We start from the raw sequence: 20,203 nt of genomic DNA on the forward strand, positions 1-20,203 counted from the left end.
TAACCACCTTTATTTCTCTTACATGAAATATTACACTGAGCAGTCAGAAAACTGTGTGCATGAGATTAAGTTCACTCTGCTTTCCTGTAACTACATTGTTACAAGAAAGACTGGAGAGTGTAATTCTGTGTTGGTTCCTCACTCTTCTCAAAACAGCTATTGGTGCATCAAGCACTGTCCTTGGCTCAGTTAAGCAAATGGTGGCACATTATGACGCAGAAGAATAAAGGAAAAGGGGCAGAGATAGAAGCATGGAGCTGAAAGAAGTGAAATAAATCAAGTGTGATTTACATATATCAGAAAGGCATATCTAATTGAAGGCATTTAAAAAAAATTAAATATGTTTTTCATATCCTCATTCAAACAGTAGGATAAGTAGCAAACAGGCAGTTATGTGAAGCCCTGTTCTGCTATTAACACATTCCATGACGTCTTTGTCAATCTCCACTGGTCCTCTATCCAGCCCCGCTGCTCCAGGCTGCGCCCCAATAACAGTATAAACCTCATCCTATTTTCGGTTCTCTCTAGCTTTGACAGAGTCATCCAGACTCGAAACATTAGCTCCATTCTCTCTCTCCACAGATGCTGCCAGGCCTGCTGGAATTGTTCAGTATTTTTTGTTTTTGTTTCAAATTCCAGCATCCACAGTAATTTGCTTTTATTTAAGTTATGTGAATTTGATATTTAGATTCTGGATGCACCCATCCTGTGGATTTGAAGTGTGGGGAATCCCATTTCCTGTTATCTGGAAAATAGAATATAGCTGTGATGGTTTCTGTATCTGGTCACAAACTATTTGACAGTTCCTTCATAAATTTTACAGATCACACTGGAGAATGTCTTCCTTTTAAACTTGGGTTGGGTCTGAAAAATATGTGGAATGTCTCAAAAACATCTGAGGTTTCAACAAAATTATCCAAGGGAAGGTTCATAGAGCCACCCTGCTTGAGCAGCATCAGATAACGCCCTTCAATCCTGGCTCCGTTTGGTGAAACCATACCACTTTGCCTAGTCTGGAGTGATCCTCAAGTCATATCGTAGAATCTTGTGATGTTTTTCTATATCTGGCTGTCAAGTTTTTTGTTATGTTGAGAAACACAACTATAAATTAAAAATTACATTTCAATTTTATTTGATTCAAATATCGCGTAGAACACCTGAATGAGCAATGAACCATACTTTTCCCTTGTCCTAGTTATCATTTGTAATTGTGGATTACAGGTGTGTGTACATATCATTACTTAGGTGATGAACAAAAGTTCACTTTTGCTGCCAACATAATCCAGTGTTCAACAGTGAAAGGAGGAAATAGCTGTCATGTAATTACTATTGGCACAAAAATCTTCATGTGGTAAGACACACAAATCTATGGGATACAGCCTTTTCAAGTCACAACAAGCCTCTCTTTGTCATGATTTTGCTTCAGCTGATCTGTTTTCTCTCAGTTTCTGGCCAAGCCAAATAATGAGATCATTCCATTTCAGAAATATCCTGCAATAACAGCACCCAATCCAAACAGCCTCAGTAGCTGGGCTACATTCAAAAGCCTCACTTTTTGAATGCTGAGCCTTGTGTGGTCTGCTGTTCTAGAAAATTCTGGTGCAGGAGGTAGGCCCTTTAAGAGCCATGCTACATGCTGGGCTTGGTTGGCAGCCATCGTTGTTAGCCGGCAGAGTTCCGATTCATCGTCTACAGGCGCAGGTGACTGGGAAATGAGGGTCGAAACATGCTTCCGGAGTAGATTGGCAAAAGTAATTTTCTCTGCCCAAAGGTTAAATTCGCCTTTGTCAAAAAGTATGTCGTATTCCCCCTAAAATAAAGAAAATACATTCAGTCTCCAAAGCAAACATAATCTTATAATTCTCCAGAAGAAATATGAAACTAAATCTAAAACACTCTTTTATTTATTTATTTTTTAATCATAGGATACAGGTGTCACAGGCAGGTCCAGCATTTATCCCCACCCCTAACTGCCTTTGACAAGGTGGTGGTGAGCAGCCTTCTTGATTCACTGTAGTCAATGTGGTAAAGGTACTCGCACAATGCTGTCGGGTAGGTAGTTCCAAAATTCTGACCCAACAACTGTGACAAATCCTTTCTGATAAATCATTATACTCGCTCCCATTTAATTAAGTGTAACAAAAGTTTATATTTTTCAAAAAGAGAACTGTGAGCAGGCAGTATTGTGTTGTTAAAGTATCAACTTGGTTAGAAATACCCTGCAACAATGTACAGTTTTAAAAGAAATGTAGAGTTTTGCCTGTGCTTATAATAAACCTGGATTACAAAAATTAAAGCAAGTGTAGAGGACAGACATTCTATAGTCCCTAAATTCTCTGGAGGAATATTTCTACAATGATAGGTGGGTCCAAATACTTGGCATGTCCCTACACTTAAGAGCCAAGAAAGGGAAATCTTTTTTTTTCATTTGAGTGGTCATTATTAGTTCAAAAACAAATGACTGGGAGATTCTTGCTGTCCTGAACTTCTGCTAAATTTAGTCAATAGGATGTCAGTACTTGTGCTTAAGTTCTTCTTTCAAATATAGATCACACATACACATATACACAAGGTCAGGTGAGGCTAACATAATGTCAAGACAGACTGCAAAAAATAAAGAACATATGTTACAAACCAATTTTTCTACAACAAAGAGAAAAGCTAACAAGATAAATTTAAGACATTTGGGGCTGGATTTTATGGCTTAGGCAGGGTGAGGGAGGTGGAACAGAAAGTGAGTAGTCTTCTTGCTTCTGTCCCTGCCATGTCAGCGTAGTGACAACATTATCCAGGGGAAGGGTTATAGTCACAGATGCCATACTGCTTGAACAGCATCATATAAACCCCCTTCAATCCTGGTTCTGTTTGGTGAAACCATAACATTTTGCCTAGTTTTGAGTGATCTTCAAGTTATAGCAGACAGCTAATTAGTGGCCGCTAGGAAGGAAGGTTGCAATTAGCAGTGCAAAGGTGGGTTCCAAGCTTAATCGGATGTTTAGGCTGTAGCATAATGTGGGAGCGAGTTTATGCCATGAACAGGAAGTTGGTTCGGCCACCATCCAAAAGAGCTCAATCTCCCTTCTTTCTTATGGCAGGCTCAAAACGGTGAAAAATTACATTTGTAAAAATACAAAAGCTACCACCTTCACCTCTACTGCTATATGCAGCCATGGGTCATTTGGAAAGCCTGTCCTCCCATCCTTGTGTTGCCTCTTCATAGTTGTTGTAAAGCACTCCTAAACCTTTTCCCATTGCATGCCCAAAAATGGAGCAGGCAGTTACAAACATTGCATAGAATTGGCTCTTTAACATGCTCAATTGCTTGTTAATTGGCTATTTAAAATGGCAGGCTGGTTTCCAATTTTCATGCCTACTCGTCTTCTGTAAATTTGGAGTCACATTGTATTTTATGTATGTGCATGGGCATGGCCCATCCACTTATGGCAGCAAACCCTTGGTTTATAATGGTATGTCCCATTTAATTTAAGTTGAAAATATAACCCAAAGCATATAAATATTTGATTATAATAATTTTTTAAAAATTCGTCCATGGGATGTGGGCGTTGCTGGCTGGGCCAGCATTTATGGCCATCCCCGAGGGCATTTAAGAGTCAACCACGTTGCTGTGGGTCTGGAGTCACATGTAGGCCAGACCAGGTAAGGATGGCAGATTTCTTCCCTGAAGGACATTAGTGAACCAGGTGTTTTTTTCCCGACAATCAACCAAATGGTTTCATGGTCATCGTTCGACTTTTAATTCCAGATTTTTTCATTGAATTCAAATTTCACCATCTGCCATGGCGGGATTCGAACTTGGGTCCCCAGAGAAAGATTCTAGGTCGCTGGATTACTAGTCCAGCGACAATATCACTACACCACTGCCTCCCCTAAATGTTAAGATAACAAGAAAAAGGTTGTTCAATTACATGCCTGTTTTATGGGCAAAAAATAAGAGTTGTTAGATCAATTACAGGTTGGGTGAGATTGCCCTGGTAGTGCACCATTGGCCAGCCAGTGTCTTCCAAGTGTCCGACTGCCAATCTAAAACAAGTGTTGTCCCCCCGAATATGTTGATTATACCTTAACTTTGCTTTAGCATATGCTCCGCTCAGCATCAGGCAGACATGTGGGCAGCACAGTGGTGCAGTGGTTAGCACTGGTTAGGTTAGGTGGTTCGGGTGGAGGTGTTGACCTTGGGTAGGGTGCTCTTTCCAAGAGCCGGTGCAGACTCGATGGGCCGAATGGCCTCCTTCTGCACTGTAAATTCTATGATCACGGTGCCAAGGTCCCAGGTTCGATCCTGGCTCAGGGTCACTGTCCGTGTGGAGTTTGCAATTCTCCCCCTATTTGCGTGCGTTTCACCCCCACAACCCAAAGATGTGCAGGTTAGGTGGATTGGCCACGCTATGAATTGGGCACTCTAAATTTATTTTTAAAAAGCATCAAGCAGACATCTTCAGGTGCACCATACACTTTGTGCCATTTTCCAGTAATAAAAAATGTCTTAGTCCATGGGGCTAATTTTAAACCCCTTGAAAAGTAGCGGGGTGATTAAAAATAAAAGCAGACCCTGACCCAACCCACCACCTTTTGGTTTTATTGGAGATGGGCTCATGGCTGAGTGAGTGGGTTCTTAGGGGGTGGGTTGGCCAGTAAAATGTTTTACATACGCAGCATGCCTAATGTGTCACTGATGATTTATTTTTAACTACTACAGGTTGGTCTTTTGGTTTTCAGGAAACTCGGTACATGAAAGGAAATGTATGCCCCCCATTTGGGCATTGGCTTTTGTCGACATAAAAGTAGCAAGTTATGTTAATTTAGTGACGAGCTTGCAGGCTGGGGTCCTAGAACATTCACTTAACATCAGCAAGATTTCAACTTGGGTGAGGTGGCGCAGTAGTTAGAACTGCTGCCTCATGGCGCTGAGGACCCAGGTTCGATTCCGGCCCTGGGTCACTGTCCGTGTGGAGCAGGCACATTCACCCCGTGTTTGGGTGGGTCTCTCCCCCACAACTCAAAGATGTGCAGGGTAGGCTGATTGGACACGCTAAATTGCCCCTTAATTGGAAAAAAAATAATTGGATACTCTAAATTTATTTTAAAAAACAAGATTCCAACTTGCAGATAAGTCGTGGGCAGCAAGGTAGCACAAGTGGCTAGCACTGTGGCTTCACAGCGCCAGAGTCCCAGGTTCGATTCCCCGCTGGGTCACTGTCTGTGCGGAGTCTGCACGTTCTCCCCGTGTCTGCGTGGGTTCCCTCCGGGTGCTCCGGTTTCCTCCCACAGTCCAAAGACGTGCAGGTTAGGTGAACTGGCCATGCTAAATTGCCCTTAGTAACCAAAAAAGGTTAGGAGGGTTTATTGGGTTACTGGGATAGGGTGGGAGTGAGGGATAAGTGGGTCGGTGCAGACTCGATGAGCCGAATGGCCTCCTTCAGCACTGTTATGTTCTATGTAAATCTATGTAAAGTCATGGGAATGGTGAGGGTGCATTGATGGTGGGAAAGCTGACACTGTGGAGCAAAGAGGAGCTTACTGTCAGTGGTCTCCAAAAGTGAAGTGCCAGGAGCGAGTGTTTCACATGTCCCCAATTTGCCAAGGTAACTTTTAAACTTATTTTGATGATTCCCTCTCCTCCACCACAGCAATCTTTGACCACCTAACCCGACATGATGTCTGGTTACCATCTCCCCACACTACATCATGACCTATTTGCAAATTGTTTCACAGCTGCTCTACAGCCCGACCGTCAGTCTGTGAAGCTACCTGGTTGCTGGGTCAGAAACCTGTTGAAATAAATTTAAAAAGGCCCTGCAATTTAATTCAGTAGAACATGCAGGAATCTGAGGTTCCTGTCAACAAACCTTCCCCTTTGCTCTTTTCCCAGCTCGAGTTATTATCTAGCCCACTCTATTTAAGGCTCCTTCAATGACTGACTGAGGCAGGTTGCTCAGTCACGCCGGCTGGTCAATGGGCTTTCCCACTGTGGGGCCGCCCCACTCCGTCGGAAAACCCCCGGGCTGCCGGCAAAATGGAGCATCCCGCTGGTGGAGAATCCAGCCCACTGGTTTTAAAATATATACGAGCAATGTGCCCACTAAAACTGCAAGTAAGAAGTTGTAAAAGGTGCGATAATTATTGATTTTAACTCTTTACCTGTTTAGAGAGCGATGGCCATTGTTTATATTTTGTATAGTTCCCTGGGATAAATAATTTGAGGGATTATATTTAGTCCTAGTTTAGCAGGTCATAGGACATCTTAGTGGGATGTAGATGATGTAATTATTGGGAGGAGGCAGGTCTGTCTCCCGCCTCCACGAACAGGCGCCGGAATGTGGCGACTAGGGGCTTTCACAGTAACTTCATTGAAGCCTACGTGTGACAATAAGCGATTATTATTATTAGTTTGCAGTTTTGCCAAATGCTGTTTGGTTGAGCAGAAGTGTCTGACAAGACAGAAGTGCATGGATCTGCTCTTGAAAGGGTATCTCTCCAAACGTTTGCACAGATAAGCAAGTAATCTGTTTTGTTAACTTTTTAACATTCGGCCCATCGAGTCTGCATCGGCTGTTAGAAAGAGCACCCTACTTAAGCCCACGCCTCCACCCTATCGCTGTAACCCAGTAACCCCAGCTGACCTTTTGGACACTCGGGCAATTTAGCATGCCCAATCCACCTAACCTGCATATCTTTGGACGGCGGGGGAAAACCAGAGCACCGGAGGAAACCCTGCAGACACAGGGAGGAAGTGCAAACTCCACACAGACAGTCACCCAAGACCGGAATTGAACCCGGGCCCCTGGAGCTGTGAGGGAGCAGTGCTAGCCACTGTGCCACCGTGCCGCTTCCTCACAATTTTCCAAATTGAAAAGTAGTTTGGTGTTCTCATCCAGTATCTTGGACGGGATTCTCCGACCCCCCGCCGGGTCGGAGAATTGCCGGGGGCCGGCGTGAATCCTGTCCCGCCGCCGGCTGCCAAATTCTCCGGCGCCGGTTTTTGGGCGGGGGCAGGGTTCACGCAGCGGCCCCCCGGCAATTCTCCGGGCCCCGATGGGCCGAGCGGCCGCCCGTTTTCGGCCAGTCCCGCCGGCGTGAAATGGACATGGTCCATCCCGGCGGGACATGGCTTGGAGGGCGGCTAGCGGGGTCCTAGGGGGGATCCGGCCCCGGGGGGGTGCCCCCAGGGTGGCCTGGCCCGCGATCGGGGCCCACCGATCTGCGGGCGGGCCTGTGCCGTGGGGGCATTCTTTCCCCCCACGCCGGTCTCTGTAGGGCTCCGCCAAGGCCGGCACAGAGAAGAAACACCCTGCACATGTGCAGGAAACACGGCGGCGGTTCTGCACATGCGCCAGAACACGCCGGCTGTTCTGCGCATGCGCCAACTCGCACCGGCCCACAGCGGCCCTTTGACAACGGTTGGCGTGGCGCCAATCCCTCCGGCACCGGCCTATACCCCAGAAGTGTGGAGGATTTCGCAACTTCTGGGCCAGAGTGATTTGCGCCGCTCTTAGCGCCGGCGTCTGGCCATCCGGCCAGTTGCGGGAGAATCCCGCCCCTTTTTTAAAAACTTAGAGTGCCGAATTCATTTTTTCCAATTAAGGGGCAATTTAGTGTGGCCAATCCACCTACCCTGCACATCTTTCGGTTGTGGGGGCGAAACCTACGTAAACACGGGGAGAATGTGCAAATTGCACACGGACAGTGACCCAGAGCCGGGACCGAACCTGGGACCTCGGAACCGTGAGGCAGCAGGGCTAACCCACTGTGCCACCATGCTGACCCATCTCATATGGTATATTAACAAAAGTTGGGGTCTGGTACTGTATCCTAAAAAGCCACTGCAAATTGTGCATGCATGGATAATGGGTTAGGGTAGAACTGGGCTCAGTTGTAATCACAGAATCACTGCAGTGCAGAGGAGGCCATTTGGCCCATCAAGTCTGCACCGACCCTCTGAAAGAACACCGTACCTATGGCCATAACCCAGTGCCAATCCACCTAACCTGCATACCTTTGGACTGTGGGAGGAAACTGGAGCACCCGGTGGAAACTCATGCAGACATGGGGAGAATATACAAACTCCACAGTCACCCGAGGCCCTAATTGAACCTGGGTCCCTGGCGCTGTGGGGCAGCAGTGCTAACCACTGTGTTAGATTAACCATGATCCTATTCAATGGCAAAGCAGGCTTGAGGGGCTGAATGGCCTACTCCTGCTCCTAATTCCTATGTTTCCATCCAGTAGGAAGATAACCTGTTCACATTAACATTGGGCGGGATTCTCCTGGGTGGGATTCTCCGGTTCTGAGACTAACCACGGGATTCTCTGCAATCGGCGCAATGGCCTGACAGCGGCGTCAAAAATGGCGCGAACCACTCCGGCGTCGGGCTGACCGGAAGTAGCGGAATTCTCCACACTTCTGGGGGCTAGGTGGACGCCGGAGGGGTTGGCGCCGCGCCAGCTGGCGCCGAAGGGACTGCGCAAGTCCGCGCATGTGCCAGAGGGGCGGCGTGATCCCACACATGCGCGGAACCGCTGGCATATTCTGGCGCATGCACGGGGGGGGGTCTTCTCCGCGCCGGCCATGGCAGAGCCCTACTGGGGCTGGCGCAGAAGAAGGAAGTGCCACCACGGCACAGGCCCGCCCGCAGATCGGTGGGCCCCGATCGCGGGCAAGGCCACCGTGGGCCCCCCCTCCCCCTCCCGGGTCGGGCTGTGCAACACTATCAGTTTCTGTCCCCCCGCCCCCCTCAGGAGTAGCCCGCGCAAAACTGCCTGGAGCGGGAGAAGACAGTAGGGGGACCGCCGGACCTGCGATCCCTCACCGTGGCCAAGCAGAGGGGCCTGGACATGGTCGGTGGTCTGGATGAGCGGGAGGCCACTGAGGTGGAGCTCAGCTACGGGCGAGGAAGTGGGACCCCACTTAGTTGTGGTTCCCCGTGACATGTGTGATAACCCCCACCTCCCTCACCACCGTCTCGCCAACACCAACCCCCCTCCCCACCCAAACATGCCCACCCAAACATGCCCACCCCACTCGCCCGCAGTCTAATCATACATCTTGTCTTGTGTCTTGCAGGACCTGCTGGTGATGGGGTGGATCCACCTGGCTTCTCCCGTCCCCAGTCCGTGCCACAGGTGGAGCCCCCATGAGCCAAGCACTGACGCTGAGAGCAGCTCAGACACCAGTGATCTGCCCGCGACTCAAGAGACCCTGGAGCTCGTGTCGGTGGATGACAGTGATTTTCCATCACAGCTGTCTCCAACACCCTCCACCCTCCCAGAGACTCTCACCTTGGTTGGGCACTTTGGTGAAGAGGCTCCTGGGGCACCATCTGGTGTGCACCACAGTTGACCTCGGTACAGCAGGTGGAGATAGGAGCACCTGAGTGGGTGGACAGTTGTAGGGCAGGCTGATCCCAGGGACTAGCTGCCGTCCAGACGGGTCTCGGGCTTCGGGAACAAACAGTCCCATTTACAGTGGAAATATAGTCGCAGAGTGAGGGACTACATGAAAGGTTGTCAGCAAGCATCCAGCTCCTGCAGGTGCAGTTGGAGGAGTCCAACCGCTTTCAGGGGCAGGAGGTGGTGCCGACAATGCGTGCCGACAAGGCCAACACCGCACTGGCTGTGATGGAAAATCACTGTCATCCTCCGACTCGAGCTCCGGGGTCTCCTGAGTCGCGGGCGGATCACTGGTGTCCGCAGTGTAGGCATTGGGGGGGCAATGGTTTTGGCTGTGGATCAGCATGTCCAAGGCCTGGGGCATTCTGTACAGACGCTGACCAAGACCCAGGACAGGGTTTCCGCCTCACAGGCGACCATGTCCCAGAGCCACCTGAAAATCGCAGTGTCGCTCCGGAGCGTAGCCCAATCACAGCAGGCCATGGCTGAGAACGTTGGTGGCATTGCCCAGGCGCTGGTCGATGTGGCGCAGACACAGAGGGAAGTGGCCCAGGCCCAGTCCCAGGTGGGGTGCTGAGGTGGGGGTGCCCATATGGTCAGTGTCACTTTGCAGAACCAGGAGCCAGGGTGGGTGGTTCGTGAGGTGTGCAGCAAGATGGTTGCCTTGCAGGCCACAGTAATGGCGGTCCGTGCCTGGACACCACCCCAGTCCCGTGCGGGGTCACCCGACCTGTTCCCCCCACCACCCCAGCTAGTGTCCTACCCGGAAGCCCACAGTCGCTCCTCTCTGTGTCATAACTCCTCTCTCTCTCTCCTTCATCAGCCGCGACACTGGTTTCGTGATTTTTAAAAGCACAAGTGAACCATGCCGTCGGGAACTCGGCCCATTAGAGGAGGAGAATCGTGGAGGCCCCGGAGAATACTGGGTCGAGCCTGCTAATGATATGCAAACGGTGTTTATTGTACATGCGTTCCGGTACGCATTGACGGCGCTGTTGAGGCGATGGAGAATTGCAATTTGACGTCAAATCGGCGCCCACACAATTTTGCCATCGGGACCGATTCTGCGCCCATTCGCATTTCACGAGTTTGGCTTTGGCTAATGGCGAATCCCACCCATTGTCTTTTATAAAACAAAGATAGCAAAGCAGGATGATTAGTGCCCACAGACCGCATCACAGAAAAGAGGCAGCACCTCCATGAAAATAGGAGCATAAAATGAACAAAACTCAAATATTTCAGATGGGTAGGAAGTGACAGTAAAACTGATAAATTAAATGACTTTTTAGTTCATTTATTCATTTTAATTTCGTCACAAAACTTTACAAAAAATTTGGGTTACATGCTCAGCTAGACTTAGGAAATATGTTCCTTATAAACGTACCAGATTTTCATTCACTGTATCTTCTTTCATTTCCTCTTCTCCCAGCATCCATTCAATTAGCGCAACAATTCCGCGGGAAGTTTGGTTCCAGATCTGTAAAAGTTCGCAGAGCACACCAAGGCCAAGGTCCATAGCCAGAGATGGGTTAACGACAACAAACAAAATATCTACATGACAGATGGGGGTGGGGAGGAATAAAATGACAAAAATAAGTGCAAAAGTTTTACAGTTCTCTGATGATGAATCAATAAACAAAATTGGCACTGACGTGGTCTCTTGTTTGGAAAGTTTCCACGATGGAGAAGTGGCATGAGAAATTAGTAAGATACTTAGTGTTGCATCACTGCCACTTGATCAAAAATGTACACCAAAGATTTAATGTCCCCACCCATGCACTGAATTTTACAGCAAAATTCTCAAGACTGACAGAATAATGGAGAGCACAGGTAGGGTAAAGTGACACCAAGTAGTATCTTTGCTACAATAACACCAAGAGAACAGAAATTCCATTTAAAAACACATTGTGATTTATTTTAGTTAAAATAAAATCAAGTCAGGAAACACGTTCTTGTCTGTGTCGTGCATTATTGAGTGGTAGAAACACACTATCCTAATAACCCAGTATCAATACATAACTTAAGATTGATGTTATGGTGACGGAGGGAAGAAATGTGTAAAACCAAACTTTTCCAAAATTGACTTTCTTAGTACCTTAAAATCTATCGATCTTTGTCTTGAATATACTCAATGACGGAGTATCCAAAGAGAATTTCAAAGATATGCAACCTTTTGAGCGAAGAAATTTCTCCTCATTCAGGCCGAGTCAACCTCTTATTCTGAGTCTATGCCCCCGAGTTCGAAGCTCTCTAGCCAGGGAAGACATCCTCTCAGCATTTATCCTGTCATGCCCTCTAATGATTTTATAAATTTCAATAACTTCTACCTATTAATGCGTTTTCCTTCCCGAATTTGCAGACAGTAGAAGAGCACCTAACCAGGAAGTCGATATTTAAGGAGATAAAGGGTGCAATCTACCCGAATGGGGACAGAGTCCCATTGTGCAAAATTAGCCGGGTGTTTCCTGCCGCTCGAAGCGTGGCGAAACACCCTGCTATCTAACACCCATCCGGGTAGATCGGGGGCCTCAGCGGGGAGCTCCCCGACAAGGCTGCATTTAGCCCCATTTTCTTCACTTGAGGAGCTCTGCTTGCCAGGACTCCTCAGTGCAGTGAGAGATTGGGATGCCATTTTTAAATAGCTCCCCGAGTTTGAGTCCCCAACTCACCATCCAGCCCCAATTCCTTAGAAAGAGGTCTGCAGGCCCCCCCATCACATCTGCGTAGGGCATACCCCAGTCAATTACCGCTGCTCAAAAAGTGACAGTTTGGCAGTGCCAGGTTGGCACCCTGGCAGTGCATGGCTGGCACCGAGGTGGTACTGCCAGGGTGCATGCTGGCAATGCCAGCTCGCAGGGGCACTGCCAGGGTGCCAACCTACCCAGAGTGCATTCACTTGTGAGCCTCAAATCCTCTGGGAGTCCCCCCAGAGGCCAGATGTTCCATCTGGTCCTTGTTTGTGGAGTTCAGTACTGATTGGCACTCGCCCAAGATTACCAAGGTGAGGGAGTTAGATTCCACGCCTTGGTTAGATTTTGGGAACATATATTAGAGTGACACTAGCTTTCTGACTCTAATATGCAGATTTACCAGAAAGTGATACTGCCCACATTGGCCGGGATTCACATCGCCATGTCTCACGATAAAAGTGTTAGATCTCGCGAGGCGTGGGGAGCCAGGTAGATCCTGGAGGTGGGATCTCCCGGCATCTACCAGTTGCTGCGCCGCTTTTCGGGTGCAACGCGGCTGGTAGATCCCACCCAAAATGCAAGTTCTCACCTTTAATTCCTTCAAATGTTGAGTTCTTGATTTGTGTGTGCTACCAGGAAACACTGGGGAGAGATTGGTGCTTCCACATCGGAATAAACAAACAGTCACCTTAAAGTTGCTATTATGATCCTCCAAATGCCATTGCAGGCCTAAGGTGTCTCGCTTCAAGACAAAAACTTGCATTTATATAGCATCTTTAATGTAGCAAAACATCCCAAGGGGCTTCTATTATCAAAAAAAATTTGACTCCAAGCCACTTAGGATATATTAAGTCAGATGATACAAGCTTGGCCAAAGGCATAGCTATTACAGAATGTCTTAAAGGAGGAGAGTTGAAAAGATTTCTGGGAGGAGCTGAATGGAATTCCAGAACTTAGGGTTTAGGCAGCTGAAAAATGAAATGAAATGAAAATCGCTTATTGTCACAAGTAGGCTTCAATGAAGTTACTGTGAAAAGCCCCTAGTCGCCACATTCCGGCGCCTGTTCGGGGAGGCTGAAGGCAAATATGATGAAGCAACTAAAATCGGACATAACAAGGGGCCAGAACTGCAAAGCACAGAGATCTCAGACCTGAATGATTTGTGGCATGGGGTAGATCAACGGAAAAGGGGAGGGAATAAACATTGCTTAAAGCAAAACAAGAGATTTCACTCCACAAGGTACTGTTTCTATTCTCCATAGCCTAGCCACAGTGGCATGGCCAGAATGGAATAGCCTGACATTGTTCCTTTAATTGTTTGCTACGATGAACTTAGTTATTTGTTTCTATATTAGTGAACATAGAGAAAAATGTACTCACACATTTCCATTTTTGTTCATGTGAACAAAAATGTCAAAGTATAAATTGGGTTTTTCTCATTTGCAACCACTGTCGTTTTTTAAACCATTAGTAAAGAGAAGAAAACATATCCCCAAAAAGAGAAGAAAACTTTTAAGTAAAATTAATTTATTTTCACAATGACTGGAATTGGAATACAACATGGGTGAGGTTTAAATGGTTTTACAGGAATGCTTGTTACTTGGGCTTCCCCCAGTGTTTCTATAAACACACTGAATTACAGCATTGTGTACCACAGTTAAGAAGGAAAACACCCAATTATAGGTGGAACCCACTTCTTTCAGCAGTCAAAACTTGCTCCATCATGATTTAGAAACACAGAGTAGTAAAGTTGGCGAACATGATAGAGATCACAATAATGGGTAAATTAATTTAATGTTATGTTCAAATGGGAGAAATAAGCATTACTGGTTCATTTAAAATGTGTAGTCTAAGGTTGTTGCTTTATAAGAACAATTCATGATTAGATTTCAAAAATGTACTTGAACAGGGTTAAATTATGAGCTGTATCGAAGCAAAGAACAATCAGAATATAATTAGCATCTCATTAGTTAAACATCATGGACTTCCGGTGGCGGCCATGGAGGAGTAGGTCGCACATTTGATAGCTCCCGTCTGTGATGGACTTTTGGACCTTTCCCTCCCGTTTTTTCCAGATTGTATGGGATAAATCAGTGAAGAATGAAACAGTGAGGAGAAGTCCCCCTCCAGTGTATGAAGAATTGGACCAGAAGTAGCTGTGTGAGAAGACAAAGTCCGACAAGGAAGACACAAGCAGAGTTAGCAACGCGGGAAAGCATGGCGGAGAGCAAGGGCCGCGGGGAGAGGGCACAGTGGTCGACGGAGCAGCTGGTGAAGATTTTGAAGATTGCTTTGCCAAGCTGAAGAAGGACACGCTGGACCCGATTAAGGCTTCGATTGATCAAGTGTAGCAGAATCAAGAGACCCGCGGAAGAACGATCCAGGAGGTGGAGAAAAAGGTGTCCGAGCAGGAGGAGTACATAACCGTGCTGGAGACCAAGGTGGAGATGATGAACGATTGCCAGAAAAGAATGTAGGAGAAGCTGGAGGACCTGGAGAACAGGTCCAGGAGGCAGAATCTTAGAATTGTCGGCCTCCCTGAAGGCAGTGAGGGATCGGATGCGAGGGCTTATGTGATGGACATGTTGGAGGAGTTGATGGGGGCTGAGGCGTTCCCTCGGCTCCTGGAAGTGGATAGAGTGCACAGAACCCTCACGAAGAAGCCCCGGGCAAACGAGCCACCAAGGGCGATGGTGGTACGCTTTCACTGATTCCTGGGCAAGGAACACGTTCTGCAGTGGGCCAAGAAAGAACGGAGCAGCAAGTGGGAGAATTGTGAGCTGCGCATTTATCAGGACCTGGGCGTGGATCTTGCCAAGAGGCGAGCTGGGTTTAATCGGGCAAAAAGGCCCTCTTTAAGAAGGGGGTGAAGTTCGGGATGTTATACCCAGCCCGTCTGTGGGTTGCACATGAGGAACGGGACTTCTACTTTGAAACACCAGACGAAGTATGGACTTTTATTAAAGAAAAGAGGCTGGAGGTGAACTAAAAGACACTGAAGCCTTGGAGAGTATTGTGGTGGCGATTTGTTGTGCTGGGCTGTATAAGTATAAGTAGTGTTATGTGTAATAAGGGGCTGTTTCGAAGGCTAAAGTTAACTTTGTCTTCCAGAGAGCTGGTTAGAGGGGTGGTGGTCTTTGGGGCTGGTTTTGTTTTTGTGTGTTTTTTCTCAAGTGGCTGCTTTTTCTGATGTTTGTTTACTGGGAAATGTGATGCTTTTAATATGTTTGTCCAAGTGGGGGAGAGGGGAGAGAACAATGGGGAGACAGACTGCTTGGTGCCAGGGACAGGTGCTATCAAGTCAGCATGGGTCAGCTGACTCACGGAAGGACAGTGGGGGGCGAGCAGGTGTTAAGCTGGAGCTTGACTTGGGGGGTTGGGTTTCTAGTGCTGTTGCTAGGGGGGGAGGGAGAGTGCAGGAGGACAGGGGAGGAACTGTTACGAGGGGACAAATGGGAGGTTGGGAACGGCGAATGCCCGAGTGGGGGCTTGATGAGGCGGGTGTTAAGTAAGATCCCAGACTCAAGAGTCACATAACTTGATTATGGGAGGAGATTTTAACACAGTCATTGATCCGGAATTGGACCAGTCAAAATCCAGGCCTGAGAGGAGGCTGGGTGCGGCAAAGGAACTGAAGGGGTTTATGGAACAGATGGGGGGGGGGGGGAGTAGACCCATGGAGGATTGCACGGCCAAGGGCGAAGGAGTTTTCTTTTTTCTCCCATGTCCACAAGGTATACTCACGCATCGTCTTTTTTGTTCTGAGCAGGGTGCTAATACTGGGGGTGCTGGATACTGAGTACTCGGTAATCGCAGTGCGGATCATGCCCCACATTGGGTGGATCTACAGGTTAGTGTGGAGAGAGGGCAACGCCCGCTGTGGAGACTGGGATGTGGGGTTGCTAGCGGACGAAGCGATCTGTGAGCGGGTTAACAAGTCCATCCAGAACTACCTGGAAAAAAAATGATACGGGGGAGTTTTCTGCAGCGACGGTTTGGGAAGCTTTGAAGGCCAGAGGGGAATTAATCTCAATACGGGCCCACAGAGAAAAGGTGGAACGGGCTGAGAGGGATAGATTAGTGGAGGAGATACTCCAGGTGGACAGGAGATACTCAGAGGCCCCGGACGTGGGGCTACTGAGGGAGTGGCAGAGGTCACAGGCGGAGTTTGGGTTGTTGACCACAGGGAAAGCGGTGGAAACAGTTGAGGAAGGCAAGGGTGGCGATTTCGGAGTACGGGGAAAAGGCAAGCAGAATGTTGGCGCACCAGCTCAGGAAAAGGAAGGCGGCCAGGGAGTTAGGGAAAGTAAAGAGTAGAGGCGGGAATACTGTCCTCGACCCAGTGGGGGTGAATGAGGTGTTTAAGGACTTATATAGTAAATTATAAGATCGGAACCCCCGGCTGGGGTGGAGGGGATGAGGCAGTTTTTGGATCAATTTGAGGTTTCAGAGTGTAGAGGAGGATCTGGTGGAAGGGCTGGGAGCCCCAATTCAGATTGAGGAAATAATCAAGGGCTGGAGGGCACGAAGTCGGGCAAGGCTTTTGATGCGGAGAAGGCTTCTGATCGGGTGGAGTGGAATTACCTGTGGGAGGCGCTGGGAAGGTTTGGGTTTGGTGAGGGCTTTATTGACTGGGTGCGGTTGCTCTATCAGGCACCAGTAGCAAGTGTGCGTACGAAGCGGCTGAGATCGGGGTATTTTAAACTACACCGAGGGACGAGGCAAGGGAGCCCCCGCTCCCCGTTACTGTTTGTTCTGGCCATAGAGCCATTGGCCATGGCGTTAAGAGGCTCTAGGAATTGGAAAGGGCTGGTTCGGGGGATGGGGGGGGGGGGGGGGGGGGTGTGGAGCACCGGGTCTCGCTTTACGCAGATGACCTGCTCTTGTATATTTCAGAGCCTTTGGAGGGGATGGGGGAAGTAATGCGAATCCTGGGGGAATGTGGCAATTTCTCGGGGTATAAATTGAACATGGGAAAAAGCGAGATGTTCGCGATGCAGGCAAGAGGACAGAAGAGACTGGGAGAACTGCCACTTAGAATGGTAGGGAAGAGCTTTCGGTATTTGGGAATCCAGGTGGCCCAGGAATCGGAGGCACTGCACACGTTAAACTTATCCCGGCTGGTGGAACAAATGAAAGGGGACTTTAAGAGATGAGACATGCTCCCACTATCACTGGCGGGGAGGGTACAGACTGTGAAAATGACGGTCCTCCCCAGATTTCTGTTTGTCTTTCAGTGCCTCCCCATATTCATCCCAAAGGCCTTTTTCAAACGGGTGAATAAGGTCATTTTGAGTTTTGCGTGGGCGGGTAAAACCCCACGAGTAAAGAAAGTATTGCTGGAGCGCAGTCGCGGGGAGGGTGGGTTGGCGCTGTCGAACTTCTGCAATTACTACTGGGCGGCTAATATAGCCATGATTAGGAAGTGGGTAGTGGGGGAGGGGTCGGTGTGCGAGCGGATGGAGGTGGCGTCATGTAAAGACACAAGTTTGGGAGCACTGATAACGGCACCTCTCCCGTTCTCGCCGGCCCGATACTCCAAAAGTCCAGTGGTGGTGGCGGCTCTGAGAATCTGAGGACAATGGAAGAGATATGAGAGTGGAGGGTGCATCGGTTTGGACCCTGATTTATAATAATCATCGGTTTGTACCGGGTAGGCTAGACGGTGGGTTCCAGAGATGGCAAAGGGCAGGAATTAGGAGGATGGGGGATCTATTTATAGATGGGAGCTTTCCCAGCTTGAAAGTCTTGGAGGGTAAATTTGAATTGCCAGCAGGGAATGGGTATAGGTATTTGCAGGTGCGAGACTTCTTGAGAAAGCAGGTTCTGGCCTTCCCGCTGCTGCCGCCACGGGGGATACAGGACTGAGTTGTCTCCAGTACCTGGGTGGGAGAGGGGAAGGTATCAGATATTTACCAGAAGCTTAGGGATGCGGAAGAAACCCCGGTGGAGGAGCTTAAGGGCAAGTGGGAGGACGAGCTAGGAGGAGAGATAGAGGCGAGGCTGAGGGCAGATGCCCTAAGCAGGGTTAATACATCCTCATCATGTACCAGGCTTAGCCTGAAAGAATTCAAGGTAGTCCACCGAGCACACATGACTGTGGCCCGGATGAGCAAGTTTTTCGGGCTAGAGGACAGGTGTACGAGGTGCACGGGAAGCCCAGCAAACCATGTCCAAATGTTCTGGGCATGGCCGAAGCTTAGAGGGCTCTGGCAGGGTTTCGTTAAGGCAATGTCCACGGTACTCAAAACATGGGTGGTGCCGAGTCTGGAGGTGGCGATCTTTGGAGTGTCGGAAGATCCGGGTGTTCAGGGGGCGAAAGAGGCCGACGTCTTGGCCTTTGCCTCCCTGGTAGCCCGGAGACGGATCTTATTAATGTGGAGGGACTCGAAGCCCCCGAGTGTACAGACCTGGGTTAGTGACATGGCTGGGTTTCTCAGTCTTGAGAAAATAAAGTTCGCCTTAAGAGGGTCAATGGTAGGGTTCACCAGCCGTTCGTCAACTTTCTTGGGGAAAATTAAATTGTCAGCAGAAGCAGTATTCCGGGGGGCGGAGAGGGGGCCGGATTGTTGTTTCATGGTTAAGGTGTGTGAAGATTGGGATTTGGGGGGGGGGGGGGGATGTTTTTTTGTACCATGTTCATGGCATTGTTATTGTTATTAAAACTTGCAAATATCCTAATAAAAATATTTTTTTTAAAAAAACACCGTAGTCTTTTTGGGGTGAGATTTGGTTACATTCTTTGGTAAATTGTTATGGTGATTTCTTATTTTACCAGAGGTCATGTCTCACTAATTTGATTGAATTTTTTGAGGAGGTGACAAAAATGATTGACGAGGGAAAGGCTGTGGATGTTGTCCAAATGAACTTTAGTAAAGCATTTGATAAGGTCCCTCATGGCAGGCTGCTGCAAAAGATTGAATCACATGGGGTCAGGGGTGAACTAGCTGGATGGATCCAGAACTGGCTTGGCCATAGAATACAGAGGGTAGCAGTGGAAGGGTGTTTTTCCCAATGGAGGTCTGTAACTAGTGGTGTTCCGCAGGGATCAGTTCTGGGACCTCTGCTCTTTGTAATATATATAAATGACTTGGAAGAAAACAAAGTGGGTCTGATCAGCAAGTTTGCGGATGATACTAAGATTGCAGGAATTGCGGATAGTGATGAATATTGTCAGACAATACAGCACAATATAGATAGGCTGCAAAATTGGGCAGGGAAATGGCAGATGGAATGCAACCCGGACAAATGCAAGGTGATGCATTTTGATAGATCCAATTCAGGTAGGAGCTATAAAATAAATGGCAGAACCATCAGGAGCATAGAGACACAGAGAGATCTGGGTGTGCACGTCCATTGATCCTTAGAAGTGGCAGCAAAGGTGGAAATGGTGGTAAAGAAAGCATATGGCATGCTTGCCTTCATAGGACGAGAAAGCGAGTATCAAAGCTTGAAAATTATGTTCCAATTATATAGAACATTGGTTAGGCTACATTTGGAATACTGTGTCCAATTCTGGTCACCGCACTACCAAAAGCACGTGGAGGCTTTGGAGAGAGTACAGAAAAGGTTTACCAGGATGTTGCCTGGTATGGAGTGTATTAGCTAAGAGGAGCGATTGAATGAGTCTTACTTCTGTTGTGGACAAAGTCTTGGAAAGGATTATAAGAGATAGGATTTATAATCATCTAGAAAGGAATAGTTTGATTAGGGATAGTCAACACGGTTTTGTGAAGGGTAGGTCGTGCCTCACAAACATTACTGAGTTCCTTGAGAAGGTGACCAAACAGGTGGACGAGGGTAAAGCAGTTGATGTGGTGTATCTGGATTTCAGTAAAGCGTTTGATAAGGTTCCCCACGGTAGGCTATTGCAGAAAATATGGAGGCATGGGATTGAGGGTGATTTAGCGGTTTGGATCAGAAATTGGCTAGCTGTAAAAAGACAGAGGGTGGTGGTTGATGGGAAATGTTCAGTCTGGAGTTCAGTTACTAGTGGTGTACCACAAGGATCTGTTTTGGGGCCACTGCTGTTTGTTATTTTTATAAATGACCTGGAGGAGGGTGTAGAAGGATGGGCGAGTAAATTTGCGGATGACACTAAAGTC

At 48.0% G+C, this 20,203-nt stretch overlaps 1 protein-coding gene across 5 annotated transcripts in view; it reads right to left on the reverse strand.

Annotated features, from left to right (window-relative positions):
• Positions 1–1,108: 1,108 nt before the first annotated feature.
• Positions 1,109–20,203, reverse strand: part of thada (THADA armadillo repeat containing) — an 820,576-nt gene continuing 801,481 nt past the window's right edge. For all 5 annotated transcript variants that reach the window (XM_072510451.1, XM_072510443.1, XM_072510470.1 and 2 more), the window contains 2 exons: positions 10,793–10,959; positions 1,109–1,810 (listed from right to left, as the gene is read on the reverse strand). In XM_072510451.1, the coding sequence (XP_072366552.1) occupies positions 1,481–1,810; positions 10,793–10,959 (497 nt within the window). In that variant the 3' untranslated portion in view covers positions 1,109–1,480. The remainder of the gene's footprint in view (positions 1,811–10,792; positions 10,960–20,203) is intronic.

Source organism: Scyliorhinus torazame, chromosome 1 (genome assembly GCF_047496885.1).
Source record: "Scyliorhinus torazame isolate Kashiwa2021f chromosome 1, sScyTor2.1, whole genome shotgun sequence".
NCBI lineage: Eukaryota > Metazoa > Chordata > Chondrichthyes > Carcharhiniformes > Scyliorhinidae > Scyliorhinus > Scyliorhinus torazame.